This window comes from Dama dama, chromosome 16 (assembly GCF_033118175.1).
Source record: "Dama dama isolate Ldn47 chromosome 16, ASM3311817v1, whole genome shotgun sequence".
NCBI classification, from domain to species: Eukaryota; Metazoa; Chordata; class Mammalia; order Artiodactyla; family Cervidae; genus Dama; species Dama dama.
The window spans coordinates 41,814,672-41,830,424 of record NC_083696.1 but is presented as its reverse complement, the minus strand read 5'-3'; the positions used below and the strand labels follow the sequence as shown (position 1 = coordinate 41,830,424).

Below are 15,753 nucleotides of genomic sequence, written 5' to 3'. Positions count from 1 at the left end.
GGAGGCGCCCTGCCTGCCAGGCAGGGACTGAGAATCCAGGCGCAGGGTCGGGTAGCCACACAGAAGGGACGGCGTGGCTGAAGGGAGGGGCGTGGCTGAAGGGAGGGGCGTGGCTGGATGGAGGGGCGTGGCTGAATGCGAGGCTCCTGGCAGGGTATTCCATTCAACCCCAACCTCTTAGAAGGCAGGGCTGCTGGCCGCCTTACACAGATGAGAAATTGAGGCTTAGATTGAACGTGGCCACCCAGATGGTGAGCAGCACATTTGGAATTCATTATAGGTCTGCCTCAACATATCCTCTTTCTGATCCTTGAGCTGCGTGGCCTCATGAAGGTCTGGTGGAGAGAGCCCGGCCGAGCTAGGGCCTGGGGATCGAGTACTTGGAAGGCCTCGCAAGGTTGGGTTTCCTGGGAAACCAAAAAACCTGTTTGTTTTGTGCTCCAAACAGGGCCTGGGTGCAGAGAAGATAACAGTTTTGTCTCTGATCTCTGAACAAGCAAGGGCCCAGCCATGAGGCTAACACACTAGGGCACCCAGGGCCAGGGCATGACCCCCTGGATGCCAAGTTCTCTGAGCCTCTGAACCAGCCTCCTTGGATTCCCCACCACCACTTTGGGTCCCTGCTGGGCCTTTAGCCTGGTTGAGTGGTCCTAGCTGCATTGAGAGGAGGGTAGCGGGAGCCAGGTCAGAAGCTGAGGTCTGGGTTCTTGGCAGATCCAAAATCATCCCAGGTTGGAAGCTTCCCCCAGGGGGAAGAAGCATCTTTATAGGGTTTCAGTCTGTACAACACACTAGACCCTAGAAAACAGAATAAGATACACTCCTAGACAGATGCATGCCCTAGATCAGGAATCCTCATGAGACTAGTGGCAAAAAAAAAAAAAAAATCCTTATAGACTTTGCTGACTCTGGAGTAAAGGCGCAGTGGGCCTATACGTCACGTGTTTGACTCCCCAGAAGAACCCAGGAGTAATTCTGACGTTCTGGTGGGGCCCCCACCAATCTTGTTTTGATATTTCCTGCTTCTTTTCCCATCTCTGCCCCCCAAGCCTAATCTCAATGTCTAGGCCCAAATGTCTTAGTGTTACTAAGATCCATTCAAATCATTAAACTAATTAGCATTAAGATAGTAAAACTTTATTCTTCACAGTTTTATTTACATATTTTTAGAGGGTCATGGAGAACAGGAATTGTCTCAGCCAAAGGAATGAATGTTTAATAGTAAAATTTTAGCTATGGGATACCTGAATGGGGAGATGTTTTAAGTCACAGTAAAGCTCTCCAGCCTCTATTCCTCCTTCATAAAGGCACCTCTGTTTCCTTTGGGGAAATCATCTCTCTCCATGATGCATGCCAAGGGCTTATCTCCCATTAAGGATGCCATAGTGAAGAACAGGGAAGCCTGGGGTACTGCAGTCCATGGGGTTGCAAAGAGTTGGACCTGACTTAGCGACTGAACAACGTGACACCCTGGGGGGCAGGAGATAGGCACAGGGCCCCAGTCCAGCCAACTGGATGATGGTTGTTGTCATTCATCACAAAGGGGCAGCACTCTGACATTGTAGATTCTGCTTTCTGTCCTTTCAAATGTCTTTTGGTTCCTGCCCAAACCTCCTTGGGTCCCCCCCCGCCGCCCACTCTGTGGGCCACCTTCCCCAAAGGCTTCTAAGTGAACCAGTCTTTGCTGTTTGCAAAGAACATGGATTCCCAACTGAAGGGCCATTTCACTTTGCTCTACCCACAGTAAGGCTAGTGGTGGCTGGGGAAGAGGGTGGGCTGGCTCACCACCCCTCCATCAGAGGCTGGGACCCAGGGGGCCAGGTCCCTACCTTCACAACCACATAAAAAAAAAACAGGAGTCCCCACGGGAAGACCAACTGTGCCACCTCACAGGGCTGAGCAGGCATCCTTAAAACAAACACGTCCAGAGAAGTGACATCAGGCCGCCTCCCTTCCTCCATCCCCACTTCCGTTCTCTTCCAGTTTGAGGCCAGCAGGCACTGGCCTGTTTGCGATGGGAAGGAGGAGATGACCGGTGAATGAACCAGTAGGCTCAGCACAACCAGGAACTCAGACCCAGGGAATGTAAAATCGTCTCACTGCAGAGCTCCAATACCTGCCCCGAGGACACACAACAGACAGACACACGTGGGTACACGTGGACACACACATTCTCCCAGGGCCCCCCAGGAAAGCAACGGAGACGTTGGCACCGGGCCAAGAACAAACCAGGGGAGGCGGCACACCCAGAGTGAAGCAGAAGGCAGACTGCTTCCTAGTACATTTATTGGAGCCTCGGCTACGCGTGATACCAATCAGAAACTCCCTTCCACGACCCCGTCAGCCCGACTGGGGCAGAAACACAGGGAGCCCACCTCCTTTTCTTCTCCCATTATAGACAACATTATTAAAAAAAATAAATTTTACAATAATACATTTTCGCTCATCTGTTAGGGTATTATTTCCATAGGTTCTTAAAAAAAGGAAAGGAGAGGGAACCACACGATATATGTATACGGATGTGTATATACATATATGTTGAGAAAGGAGCCGCGTTATGTACATAGAGTGGGCAGTGGGCATATGTCTCAGAAATGAGAAGAGAGAAGGTGGGCGAGTGAGGCAGGGAGGAGAGAGATGGAGGGAGTCGCAGAGACCAGAGCATGGTGCTGGGAGACAGCCCACAGTGGTCTCCTCTGTCTCTCTCAGCGCCTGGCCCCTCCCTCCAAAGAGAGACCAACCAAAGGGACCCACAAGAAACCAAGGGAGTGGACAAGGAATCATTTCTCTTTGATTTCAAAGGAGGTTCTTTGCCACCAAGGAGGAAGAAGCCGCCTTGAGGTGGTTCCCAAGTTTTGCTCCCAACCCCCAGCAGGGTCTCCCAGGCAGGCTGGGCTCCCCAAGCCCCCCCAGAGCTGCCCGGCCCTCCCCCCTGTGCTACAGTGGGGATCAAGGGGAGAGCATCACAGCCGTCCACAGGTCAGATCCAGCCCTCAGAGAAGGGAGGCGAATTAACTCCCTCCTGGAAGCTGAGTGGAGGCGCTGACGGTGCCCAGCTGGACCCCCGGGGCCGGCCTCGCTGCCCTGCTGCCCGAGGCCCCCGCAGTCCCCCGCAGGTCCCCTTACTGGGGCGCTTGAGAAGAACAACAGCCATCCCGGCCGCGCCCACGTCCCTGGGCAGTCCGGGTGTCGTCTGGTCTCCTGTCAGCAGGGCCCAGAGAGGAAAACCCCCAGAGAAAAGTGAAGAGTATCTCTAGGCCTGCAGTGTGCCCTCTTCGGCGTGGGGTTTCCCCGGCCAGGGGGCCTCTAGGCCAGCTCTCAGGCTGCCCGCCTGCTTGTCTGTTTGGTTTAGAAAAGCTTCTCCAAAGAAGAAACCTGGGAGGAGACAGGTTCAGAGACAAAGTGGGAAAAAACATCTTTTTTTTTTTTTGCAAAGTGTGTTTGTGTGTGTGTGTCTGTGTGTCTGTGTGTGTTTCCATTTTGTCAGGCGGGTGTTCTCATCCGTGTAGCTTTCAGAAATCTCCCGATGGGATCCCCAGAGCCTACAAGGCCAGCTTCAGCATCAGGAAGGATGCAGCGGTCAAGGCAGCCGACGGTCTGGCTCTGCGGGGGCCTGAGTTAGGTTTGATCACCCTTTTACTCCCTGGGATGATATTGGTCGTGAGCTGTGGCCATGCAGAAGAGAGAGAGGCAGAGAAAAAGACAAATGAGTCAGTGGGGCTGGGCTTCCCTGGTGGCCCAGACAGTAAAGAATCTGTCCGAAATGAGGGAGACCCAGGTTCGATCCCTGGATGGGGAAGATCCACCCAGGAGAAGGGTTAGGGTTAGTGTTCCCACAGGAGACCCTGCATGTAAAGGAAATGGCAACCCACTCCAGCATTCCTGCCTGGGAAATCCCATGGACACAGGAGCCAGGCAGGTTACAGTCCATGGGGTCACCAAAAGTCGGACCATGAAGCAATTTAGCACGCACACAGATATAGTCCCGTGCTGGGTCTCCCTCAAGGACGCGCCCAGGTCCTTTTCCATCTCTCCCCCTCTGTGGAGTGTCCCAGAACCCACCCAGACCAGGCTGCTGGGTGCACACGTCTATAGAGTCAGGAGGGCCTGCCAGGATCTCTCCTCAGAGCAGGCTGAGCATCGCCCCCAGGAGACAAGGAAAGGGCCTGGCTGTCACTTCCACTCCCACCCATCCTCGCCCCCCACAGAGCGAGCGCCCCCTCTGGTTCAGGCGGCCCGGAAGCTGAGCTAGCCCAGCCTGTGTTATGGAATCTGGGGGCTCCAAGCCCAAGGCTCGCCTAGTAGACAACCCCCCTCCCCGCACAGACCCCGGCACCCACCCCCACTCTGCCCCTCACTCACCTCTGTGAAGCACATGCTTAACTCTTTGGAGTTATTGGCCTTCAGCCCCTGCTCCTGTGGGAGAGAAGGCACCAGTAAGGGTGGGTCACGTGGCTGGGTCTCTGGCCAGACTCTGTCCCCAGATTCAGACGGGATCCCACATTCCGCAGCCATGCCATCCACTGCTGGCTCCGCAGGGCACACACAAAGAGTACTGGCCACACAAGGACCTGTGCCCTCCTCTGACACCTGCAGTGATTAAGTCCCGTCCCCTCTGGGCTCCTGAAGAAGAGAGTTCTAACTCGGCTCTCCAACTGAGCATCAGAGAGTGATAAGGTGCTCCCAGGTCTGACTACCACATTCAGAGCTCCACTTGATGAGGCAAGGACCATACTTTTTTCCCTTGCATGACAGCAGTTCAATAAACATTACACAATAAATACCCTATAAATACAAACAAGTTCCATTCTGAGAACACGTTTCTAAGTCCAATTTGTTCATTAAGTCCAACAATGTTTGCCTAGGTACCCAACTAACTCGGCTATGTGGTTGTTGCTATTCTTCAGCTGTGAAGTTGCATCTGGCTCTTTGCGACCCCGTGGACTGTAGCACACAGACTGCTTTGCCCTTCACTGTCTCCCAGAGTTTTCTCAGATTCATGTCCACTGAGTCAGTGATGCTTTCTAACCATCTCATCCTCTGACGTCCCCTTCTCCTTTTGCCTTCCATCTTTCCCAGCAATAGGGTCTTTTCCAATGAGTCAGCCATACAGTACTATAGTAAGTTTATACTTTTCACACAAATAATACATAAAAACAAGCAAACAGAAAAAATAAACATTTTTAATCTCACAGTTCAGCACCTTGAAAAGTACATAACATAGTACAAGAGCTGGCATACAGGGGCAGGCGCTGAGTGAACAGGCAAGAAGAGTTACTGCCCGCAGAAGGGTGAGGAGATGGGAGATGGTGGAAATGAAGGATCAGCAGCAACAGGAGATGGAGAGCAAGCTGCAAGTTCACTTACACCTTACATGACTGGACATGAACACACATTCACATTTTGAAAGTTCGATACCTGAAGGTCCGCATGTAGGGGCCTTACTGTACTCAGTTAACATTTGTTAACTGTCACTCATTAACACGTCTGTGAATGAATGAATGAATGCTGCAGATCAGAACTGACACCCGAGTGCCAGCTCCAGAAAGGTCATGAGTCCTCGCTGGGCTCATGGGGAAGACAGCCGTGATTGATCAGTGATGTCTGCCCCGGGGGCCGCTTAGGCAGACGTCTGGCCCTGGCGTCCGGTGTTAGCCATCCCTCTGAAACAGATGTGTGGCGCCTGGGAGCTCTGTGCTCCAGGTGAGGAACGAGAACCAGAGCGTGTGCATGAAATCAGCCCTTTGTTGCCATTATCGTAATAGTGATCCATGGGAACCAGCTGGGGGGTGTGATGATTCTATCCTGGCCATGGGCTCTGGCCACCAGAAGCAACTGGAAAGCCCAGGAAATTATGCCTAAATCACTGCTTCTGGCCAGAAGTATTAATAATCCCTTAAACATTACAGGCGATCTACCACCCGGGGCATCTGGTCAGCTAAACAGGGCCCCAGCTGTCGCACAAAGGCCCCAGCCAAGAGCAGAGTCACTACTGATGGTGGAGATGTGATCATGGTGACAATAAGCATAGCCGAGGCGGAGCCAGGGACAAGACCTAGGAAGGTTCTGTTTAAGACCACAGCGCCAGGAGCAGCAAGTGCCAAGATCTAGCCCGGCCAAGCCACCAGCCAGGGACTCTGCAGAAGGGTGTCTGCTCAAAGGCTCTACGGGATCCAGGGACTGGGTTTCACTGCCCAGGACCAAGCACAGCTCCAACCACAGTGAGTCCAAGGAGATGTGAGGGTCAGGCAAGGAAGAAGGGCGGGGAGGGAGCAGAGCGGGAGAGAGAGTAGAAGGGTGGGGAGGGAGCTGACGGTCGGGGGGCGGGGAGGGGGGAGGTAGCAGAGGAGAAGGAGAGGGAGCAGCAGAGAGGGAGGAAAGAGGGGTAAGGGGAAGGAATAGGAGAGGGCCCTTCACCCCTCCTCAGACCCATATTATTGTGAGACAGGGATGCCGTCTCCCGGGGCCAGGGCCGAAGGACTCTAACCCAGAGTGTGGTCTCTGGTGGGGACACAGGGACTTGGTGGGGGAAGGACTGGCTCCATAAAGATCAGGACAGGACCCTCCTCAGGCTCTATCAGGGACCCACCTGCGATCCATCACCCACAGAACTTGCCCAAGCCCCTCTGAGCCAATGGCGTTTCTGCCAGGCAGGCTTGAGGGCTGGCTTGGCCCACAGTGAACGTGTGCTGAGAGGCCCAGGGACACTGGGCTTCCTCTGGCTGTCCTCAAGAACTGCCTTCAAGTGCTGCAAAATCCAGCTGATAGATGCTGTCCTCAGAGACCCATGCCAGCCTTTCCTTTTTAGACTGCAGGGTCCTAAACCTTGGTGTTCCTGCTATGGATGAGCCCTGTTATCCAAGGCAGGAAGGGCCCCAGAGACCACAGCCCAAGGCTCCAATCAGTTCAGCCACTGACCCCAGGCGAATCCCTTCACCTACGGGCACCTCAGCTTCCTCGTCTATAAGACAGTGATCCACAGTCAAGCAGACCTCACTGACCCACCGTGAAGATGCACGAGACCACGCATGTGGCACAGCAAAGCCAGGTGTGGGCATGTGTGCTCAGTCACTCAGCCGTGTACGACTCTGTGACCCCATGGACTGTACCCTGCCAGGCTCCTCTGTTCATAGGATTTCCCCAGCAAGAATACTGGAGTGGGCTGCCACTTCCTTCTGCATAGACAAGTTTAAAGGCCCCTTAACCCCCAAGCATGACTCAGAGCCAAGCGGAGTCTGCATCCAGCACACTGCCAGGACTGGGGCTGCAGGGTGAGACTGGGTTTAGCTGGTGGACTGTGGCTACCCCAGCTCTGGAAGCAAAGCCAGGGAGAAGCCCCAACCCCATGGAGAGCCCACCCTGCCACGTGACTTCCAGAAAACCCAGGGCAGATAGTGAAGGAGTGAAGGTTGCAGGAGCCTCCCCCAAAGGCAGGCCAAAGACATCCCCCCATCCTCAGTCCTAGGCACACAGAACAGTGCAGATGTTTGCTGGTCAGCCGACCTTTACCGACAGTGGCGGATGGAGGAGATGGAGAGCTAAAGAGGTTCCACTACCCAATGGCCAAGACTTAGGCTCAGATTCACCGCCTCCCTCATCATTAACTGCTCCCCACAGGAGGTTCCAAAGATGAATGAGTCACAGGCCTGTTCACACCCCGATGAGAGAAATAAACACCCACACAATCAACTCCATACCAGTTCAGCTAAGGCGGGGGGAGGGGAAAGGCTGTGTCCTCCCCAAGCCCCCCCACCACGCTGCAGCCTGTCCTCTGAGGCCACACCCCACCAAGGCCACCTTTGATGTCCATCTCAGCCGATTATCTTGGCAACTGGGAGGGAGGAGGATGGCAGCAGAGATAAGGTGCATCCTTCTAGAAATTTCTCCCACAGAGGCCCTTTGCCCAGGAAGTTGGAAGGAAAGTATCGCCTTCCTCATCTTTCTAGCCACCTCTGTCCACACTCCCAAAGCCGAGCTGGCAGTGCCAGGGCCTTGTGGGTCCGGCCCAGGTGCCAGGGACCAAATATAGTGCTGTCCTGTGGAAAGGGCTTCCCTGGTGGCTCGGAGGGTAAAGAATCCACCTGCAATGCAGGAGGCCGGGGTTTGATCCCTGGGTCAGGAAGATCCCCTGGAGGAGGGCATGGCTACCCACTGCAGTATTCTTGCCTAGAGAATTCCATGGACAGAGGAGCCTGGCGGGCTACAGTCCGTGGGATCTGAGCAGTTACCACCACCACCACCACCTCTATGGGGAAACTTCTGGCTGGAAATGGCCGATCCTGTCTCCTGCTTCTGTTCCTGCCTCCACCCTCCCCACCCCACCCCTGCCTCCAATCTCAGTGCCCCTGGCGTCAGTGCCTCCCCCTACACATGCCCAGTAACTCCTCATCCCCCCTCCCCACCACCTCCCTAGTACAAGCCCTCCTTTCTACTGATGACTATCGACTATCACTGACTGTCGCAAAGATCTGCTAACAGGGCCCTGGTCTCCTTTGCTTGACAATCAATCTCCACCTGCTGTCAGATTATCTTCCCGAATCACACTTCGCATCACGACATCCCAGTTCAAAAGCTTTCAGCAGCCTCTCCACAGTCACCACTTCATCCTGCAAATCAGGTTTGACTCGCCACCCCCTCCTTCCCACATCAGAACTCTGTGTTCTCACAAGCTCATGATCTGTGTTCCTTTAGGTCAGGGGACTTCCCTGACAGCTCAGTTGGTAAAGAATCCGCCTGCAATGCAGGAGACCCCGGTTAGATTCCTGGGTTGGGAAGATCCACTGGAAAAGGGATAGGCTCCCCACTCCAGTATTCTTGGGCTTCCCTTGTGGCTCAGCTGGTAAAGAATCCACCTGCAATGCAGGAGACCTGGGTTCAAACCCTGGATTGGGAAGATCCCCTGGAGAAGGGAACGGCTACCCACTCCAGTATTCTGGCCTGGAGAATTCCATGGATCATATAGTCCATGGGGTCGCAAAGAGTCGGACATGACTGAGCGACTTTCACTTTCACTTTCAAAGGTCAGGGGGAGATGTTTCTACAAAGGGTCAGAGAATTACGATTTTAGGCTCTCCCGGCTACCACGTCCATCCCAACACAGCTCTGCCTACAGCACATGGACCATATGTGACAACTGGGTGGGGCCATGCTCCGTTCTGATTTTATCCAAACAGGCAGCAGGCCAGATTCGGCAGCAGAGCCCCTCCTCAGCTGCTCTGCGCTGTCCTGACCCCCTGCCCTGGCTCCCTCCTCTCCCACTCGTCCCCATTCCATGTGTCTGCATCCCTACATCATCCACCAATTCTCCCTATTCCTCCTGGCCCAGGAGCAAGGTCCATCTGCTCCATGAGTCCTGTGCTTCCAAAGCAGCTTCCTCCTCTGGATCCCATAACACCTTATCTGTCCCTTGGTGTACCCATCACTTCCTGCCCCATACTTCTCTGAGCCAGCATGTACTCTGACCCTCCCGCCAGTAAGAGGACCAAGGTACAGGCCTCACACGCTGGTAAGCCTCAGTGTCTGCAACAGAGTGACATGCGGTAAGAATTTATGTTCAACAAATAAGTGAAGGCACTGATGGATGAATAAATGAATGACTACAAGAAAGAGATGAAAAGAAGAAATATGTTAGCCTCTCAAAGCTTTGAATTGGGCCGAGTCTGTAAATAAGAAATATATTGTCTACAGCCATATCACCCTGAATGTGCCTGATCTTGTCTGATCTCAGAAGCTAAGCAGGGTTGGGCCTGGTTAGTACTTGGATGGGAGAAATATATGTGTAATAGGCATACAGAAACACTGATGGGCCTCTGGGGCCCATGCTCTGACGGCCATAGGCCTGTGTGCCCAGTAAGAGACCCAGCCAGAGAATAGGGAGGAGGAGGGGGAGATGGAGGTGGGACTCTTGGCAAACCCATCAAACTCATTTTTAATTCCCCCAAATGTGATGGGCAGTAGCAAGGATGAGAGCAGAAACTGGCTGATAAAGACAAGGAATGCAAAGGAGAAATTAACGTTAGTAGGGTCCTGCAGCCCTGGGGAAGATGAGACTCCAGGTGACCTGATGGGGCCCCACAAACTGGCCCAGAGCCACCCAGGGGGATGCCAAGGACACTAGAAACACACCAAGTCCAGGGAAAGCGGGAGCCCACTGCCAGTGTGCCCCGCCCACACTGTGCCACCCTGGTCCAGGCTCCATCACATGCCAGGACAGCCTTCTACCCAATCCTCTGCATCCTTGACAGAAAGACCTCTTCACCTTCACACCTCATGGCACACAGAGGGCATTAATGAGAGGGAGGGAAGCTGAACAGAGTTGCCTGCAACAAAACAGACCATTTTCTAGAATAGAGAGCAGGAAGTCCCCATAAATCCAATGAGCAGGACCCTGGGCTACTTTTGTCAACCTGTGGGGGGCATCCACTTGGTGCCAGGTGCTAGGCACTTGGCTGTAAGGGCTACAAGGGGGGCGATTTTTCCAGTAGTCATTTATGGATGTGAGAGTTGGATCATAAAGAAGGCTGAGCATCGAAGAACTGATGCTTTCAAACTGGTGTTGGAGAAGACTCTTGAGAATCCCTTGGACAGCAAGGAGATGAAACCAGTCAATCCTAAAGGAAATCAACCCTGAATATTCATTCAAAGGACTGGTGCAGAAGCTGAAGCTCCAATACTTTGGCCACCTGGTACGAAGAGCCGACTTACTGGAAATGACTCTGATGCTGGGAAAGATTGAGGGCAGGAGGAGAAGGAGGGTGACAGAGGATGAGATGGTTGGATGGCATCACCAACTCAATGGACATGAGTTTGAGCAAGCTCCAGGAGATGGTGAAGGACAGGGAAGCCTGGCATGTTGTGGTTCATGGGGTCGCAAAGAGCTGGACACGACTGAGTGACTCAACAACAACAAAAAAAGGGGCAATGCAGCTCCTGTCCTCCAGGGATGCTTGTCTGGTCAGGGGAGCAGAGCACATCCTCATGGGGCCAGAGCATGTCAAACAGGAGCCCTAAGCAAAGAGAAGGCAGCTTGGCCAGAGCTGAGTCAGGAGACGACTCAGGACAGCATCCAAGGAGGACTCAGAGTCAGAGAGCCGAAGAGAGGGGAGGGAGACACCCTCCACTCAGAGGGACTGACAAGTTCAAGGGCCAGCGTCTTGCTCAGCCTGGACCTTGGGCCTACACCGGGGGTGCACTGTGGGCTTCAGAAACAAAGGGCCCTGGATGAGGGTACAAGATAGAACAGCCTCCTATGGATTCTCCGCTCTAGGGACCACTGGGCAGAAGAAATGGAATTCACACTGGGGGTGTGTGTGTGAGAGAGAGCGAGCAGGGACAAAAGGAGATACCATTCTGCAGATCCTGCTGCAGTTTCTCCAAGCTCCAGAGAACACCAGGCTGGCAGGGCCACCCGGAGAGGGGACCACAGCCAGGAGTGGAAACATATGAGAGCCAGACCCTAGACAGCATCAAGGACCCCAGACAGAGGGCCAGCTCGGGGTCTGCCCGGCTGCCGGCTCCTCTCTGGTACCTAAAACTCCCCACCTTTCTGCTCAGCTGCCCTCCACGGGGACGAGAGTTCCTCTGTCCCCAGACCCCGCCTTCACTGTGGGAAAGTCCTCTGGGGGAGCAGATATGGAGAAGGTGACAGCACAGGGCAGCCAGGAGAAAACTCCGGAAGGCAGAGGCTGGGACGAGTCACTGTCCCCACTGCGCTTCCACCCTCTGAGGCTTGGGAAGCAGCTCTGAGAGCCCTTCATTCCTAACATCCAATCACTCATGCCAGGTCACCAGCTGGCTGCCATCTCTGAGTCAGTGAAGAGGGTCCCTCAGGCTTCCCCCAGGGTCCACCTGTGGAGGAGGAGGAGGACAGAGTTAAATAACCTCGCCTCTCTCTCCAGGGGTGTCTGGGATGCACAGCTTTCCTCTCCCTCCCTCCCCGGCTCAGCTCCCCATCTCTGCCCTCACTCAGAGAGTCCCTTATACTGACATGGGTTGCTGTCATTCCCAAGGGCCACCACAGAGCCCCTCCAAGCTAGCAGAGCTGAGGAAGGACAGACCACCCACACCAGCCTCCAGCCAGGCTGGGGACAGATGCAGCCTTATTCCCTCGGCACTTCCAGTAGTGACAGTAGTCTTTAAAAGACTAAAGCAGAATCACAGGGACTTCCCTGGAAGTCCAGTGGGTGTGAGCTCAGTCCTTGGTGGGGCAACTAAGATCCCGCATGCCAGAAAGTTAAAAAAAAAGAAAAAAAAAGAAAAAGCACTTCCCTTTCTGTTTCTGAGAGAAGAAATAGGTGTGTAGGGATGGTGATGGATGGGTCCGTCTCCTAGGAAGGTCCCCCGTGCTGTCCTGCCCAGAGTGACTTAGTCAATAGACCTAAGTGGACGGTCGCGGGGGACAGGCCTGAAGGATCCCCCAGCAAGACAGCTCCCCCAACCCCGGGATTCAAAACACCTAACATATAGGTAAGGTTCCTCATACACATCGTCTTCCATAGAGATCATGTATTAACCCCCCTGTAATCAAACCAAGTATAAGATAAGATCCCAGACAGTGAGCCTGCAGCCCCAAGCTGGGGCTGAAAGTAACCAGGCAATGGTTCAGCAAGGCACTGGAGGGAAACGGGGAGAAAAGAGTCAGAGTCACCAGGCATTTAGAGGACTGCGGCAGACATGAGAGCCCAGCTTTGAACTTTTCCATGCCCGCGGTGTCTCTCTGAGAGTCTTAAGGAGGGTCCACAGCCCCCTGAGTGGGCATCTCCTGGGTTAGCCAGCCCCAAGGGGCTGGGGAGGAAGGCTGGCAGTGCCCAGAGGGACCTGGGGACCAGACCAGAGCCTGGTCACCTGACAGGTGGCACAGTCCCATTGCCCATTGCTCTAGCACGGAATTGAGCTGGTGACCATCTGTGGAGCAGCCCCTGAGCCCCGCCGGCAGCCGCTGAAGCATGCTCAGTGTAATTAGGAGCTGCCCAAGGGTGACGTGCACACCTCAGCCTCAATCAGGAGGGGTGGCCTAATGGAGGGGAGCAGGGCGTGGAGGGGCCACGCTGGGCAGGCCTGAGGGCACTTGGAGGTCAGGGTGTCCATGAGAAGGGAAGAGGGAGTGGGCTTCCCAACCAGGATGGGCACCAGCGAGGGATGCCCAAGGGGCCTGGATGCCTCTGCTCAGGTCTCATCTCAGGACTCTGAAAGCCCGCTGCTCTTCATCTCTGGAAGTACTGAGGTTAATGGTAGTGTTCGTCACTCAGCCATGCCCGACTCTTTGCAGCCCTATGGACTGCAGGCCACCAGGCTCCTCTGTCCATGCAGAATACTGCAGTGGGTTGCCATTTCCTCCTCCAGGGGATCCTCCCAACCCAGGGATCAAACCTGCGGCTCCTGCACTGCAGACAGATTCTTCACCACTGAGCCACCAGGGAAGCCCTACTGAGGTTATACAGACCATCAAAGATTGCATATATTTGGAAATTCCCTGATGGTCCAATGGTTAGGACTCTGTACTTCCACTGCAAGAGGCCCAGGCCCGATCCCTAGTCAGGGAATTAAGATCTCACAATGCTCAGGGCATATCCAAAAAATATTTAAGGTGCACGATCCAATACACTTAAGTACTGTGAAATATTCACCATGAGTCCATCAACACATCCATCACTTCACACCTCTACCATTACCTTTTTTTGTTTGTTTGATTTCTTTTTTGTGCTGAGAACACCTAAGGTGTACACATCTAAAGTCTTAGCAATTTTCCAGTACACAGTACAACATGTCGACTACAGTAACATGGCTATAGCCAGCTCTCCGGGACTTACTCATCTTGCAAGAATGAAACTTCATAGTGTGTGCCTACTGGTGATCCCACCAGCCCACCCCACTCAGATTGTGTCTTCATTGCCCTACACAGCCAGGCTTGTTCTCGCTGCCCCCACAGCCAAACCCACACTGAGCCCCACTGACTGGACTCCAGGCCCCACCCCTCCTTGGGAATTCCAGCTCCAACTCCTGCCTGAAGCACCCCTTATGCCCCAGCATCCGTGCCCACGTCATTCCCTCCCTCCTCTGCTTCCCCTGATATTCTGCACCCGATCCTCTTTTAAACTCTTTCTCAGGGTGTGAGTGTGTGCACAAGCATATATAAGTGTGTGTATATGAGTGTGAGTGTGTGGGGGGTGTTCCGATCAGATCAACATCCTAAGCAAAGAATCTACTATAGCAGATGGTGTGATGGTAGGAGGGACGCTCAGCAGAGACAAAGGCTGAGTGGCGAGCCCTGGGATGTGTCTCCACAGCACCATCCATGTGGTCCCCTCTTGTGGCACTGACCACACCCCATGTCTGGTGCTCGCTGAACTGTCTGACCCTCAACACCACCACCAAGGACCACAGAACACAGGACTTTGTCAGCCTCATTCACCAATGTCTCCTTAGCATCTCACATAAGATCTCGACCAAAATGTGTGCCTCACACACGTTGGATGGATGGACGGATGGATAAACAAATGAACATCATGGGCTGTAGAGTCAGAGGTAGGTTTGAAATTCCACCACTAACCAGCTGTGTGACCCTGACTGTGTGGCCTAACACGCCTGGGCTAGCTTCCTGTATATAAAACAAGGATCCCAGCATCTCACTGTGTGAGAATTCAATGAAATAGGCAGTCTGCTGGCGAGTCTACAGTACCTGGTCATCAGTAGATGGCAAGTGAATGTTAACCATCTCATCTCTCAGGCACCCCTGTGGTGTGTAGTACAATCCCGTGACAGAATAGGTGTCTGATACTTGCAAGGTGATGTCCAGTGAATGAATCATGGAAAATTAACTCCCACCAGCTCTTTCTGCCTCTAGGGTCCTGACCCAAAGGGAGGAAGTTGTGTGCCCCGTCCCTGGTCCCCGTCTGTAAACTCCCACTCTGTCCCTGACATTAGATTCTTCTCTCAGCCCTCCACCTGCCCCAGCTTCATATCCCCAGTGCCCGATCTATAACCCCTCACCTGGACAGACGTGCAGGTGGTGATGACACTGGTCCCCAGGCTGGTGCTATCACTGAGGTCATCTGGCAATGAAGGCGTTTTCTCTACCCGAGGGGCCTGTGTGGCCTGGAATGGGGGGCTTTTAGGGGACAGGTTCACATCTGTACCATTGCCAAAGGCCTGGATGGCGTTCCCTGTGGGAAAGAGAGCAGGGAGACACAGAGAAATGAGGGGCCCCTCCGCCACTCTGCCCCTCAGCTGAAGGTATCCCAACAGCTACCTTCCCTGTGATGGCCCGGAGCTGGGGGCAGGGTGGAACTTGCCTGAACTAACTCGGCTGAAGCTCCCTTTCAGATACCTAGCAAGATCTCATACCCAGAGAAGAAAAGAGCAGGAGGGAAGCTGGAATAGAAGATGTACTGGAGGAGGAATGAAGAGGAACAGAGGAGAAGTGGGAGCACGGGGAGCCAGGAGGGGAGGAGCAGGCCGCGCCCAGGGCATGAGCTGTCCTCTCTGCAGCATTTGGTGCTGCAGGCCATGCCCCCCACTGCATGCCAATGGCCCCCAGTGCAGCCCCCCTCCCCAGGTGGCCTCACCCACCCTCAGTCAGCTACACTGACTGACTCAGGACTGACTAATGAGACCTCTTGGACAAAATCGTGTCCCCAGTACCCAACCATATACACAAGACCTAGAGGAAGCTCCACCTCCAAGCCCCAGAGGCACCTCAGGTGCATCAGATCGCCACCTTAACTAGGCACCACCCCCTCCACTGCGACACTGCCC

The 15,753-nt window shown here is 54.0% G+C and overlaps 1 protein-coding gene across 1 annotated transcript in view; it reads right to left on the bottom strand.

Annotated features, from left to right (window-relative positions):
* Window positions 1-1,177: 1,177 nt before the first annotated feature.
* GFRA2 (GDNF family receptor alpha 2) overlaps window positions 1,178-15,753 on the bottom strand; it is a 110,798-nt gene continuing 96,222 nt past the window's right edge. The window contains exons 7-9 of the mRNA XM_061163939.1: window positions 14,989-15,161; window positions 4,363-4,416; window positions 1,178-3,665 (exon numbers count right to left, since the gene is read on the bottom strand). Coding sequence (XP_061019922.1) covers window positions 3,543-3,665; window positions 4,363-4,416; window positions 14,989-15,161 — 350 coding nt within the window. The 3' untranslated portion in view covers window positions 1,178-3,542. The remainder of the gene's footprint in view (window positions 3,666-4,362; window positions 4,417-14,988; window positions 15,162-15,753) is intronic.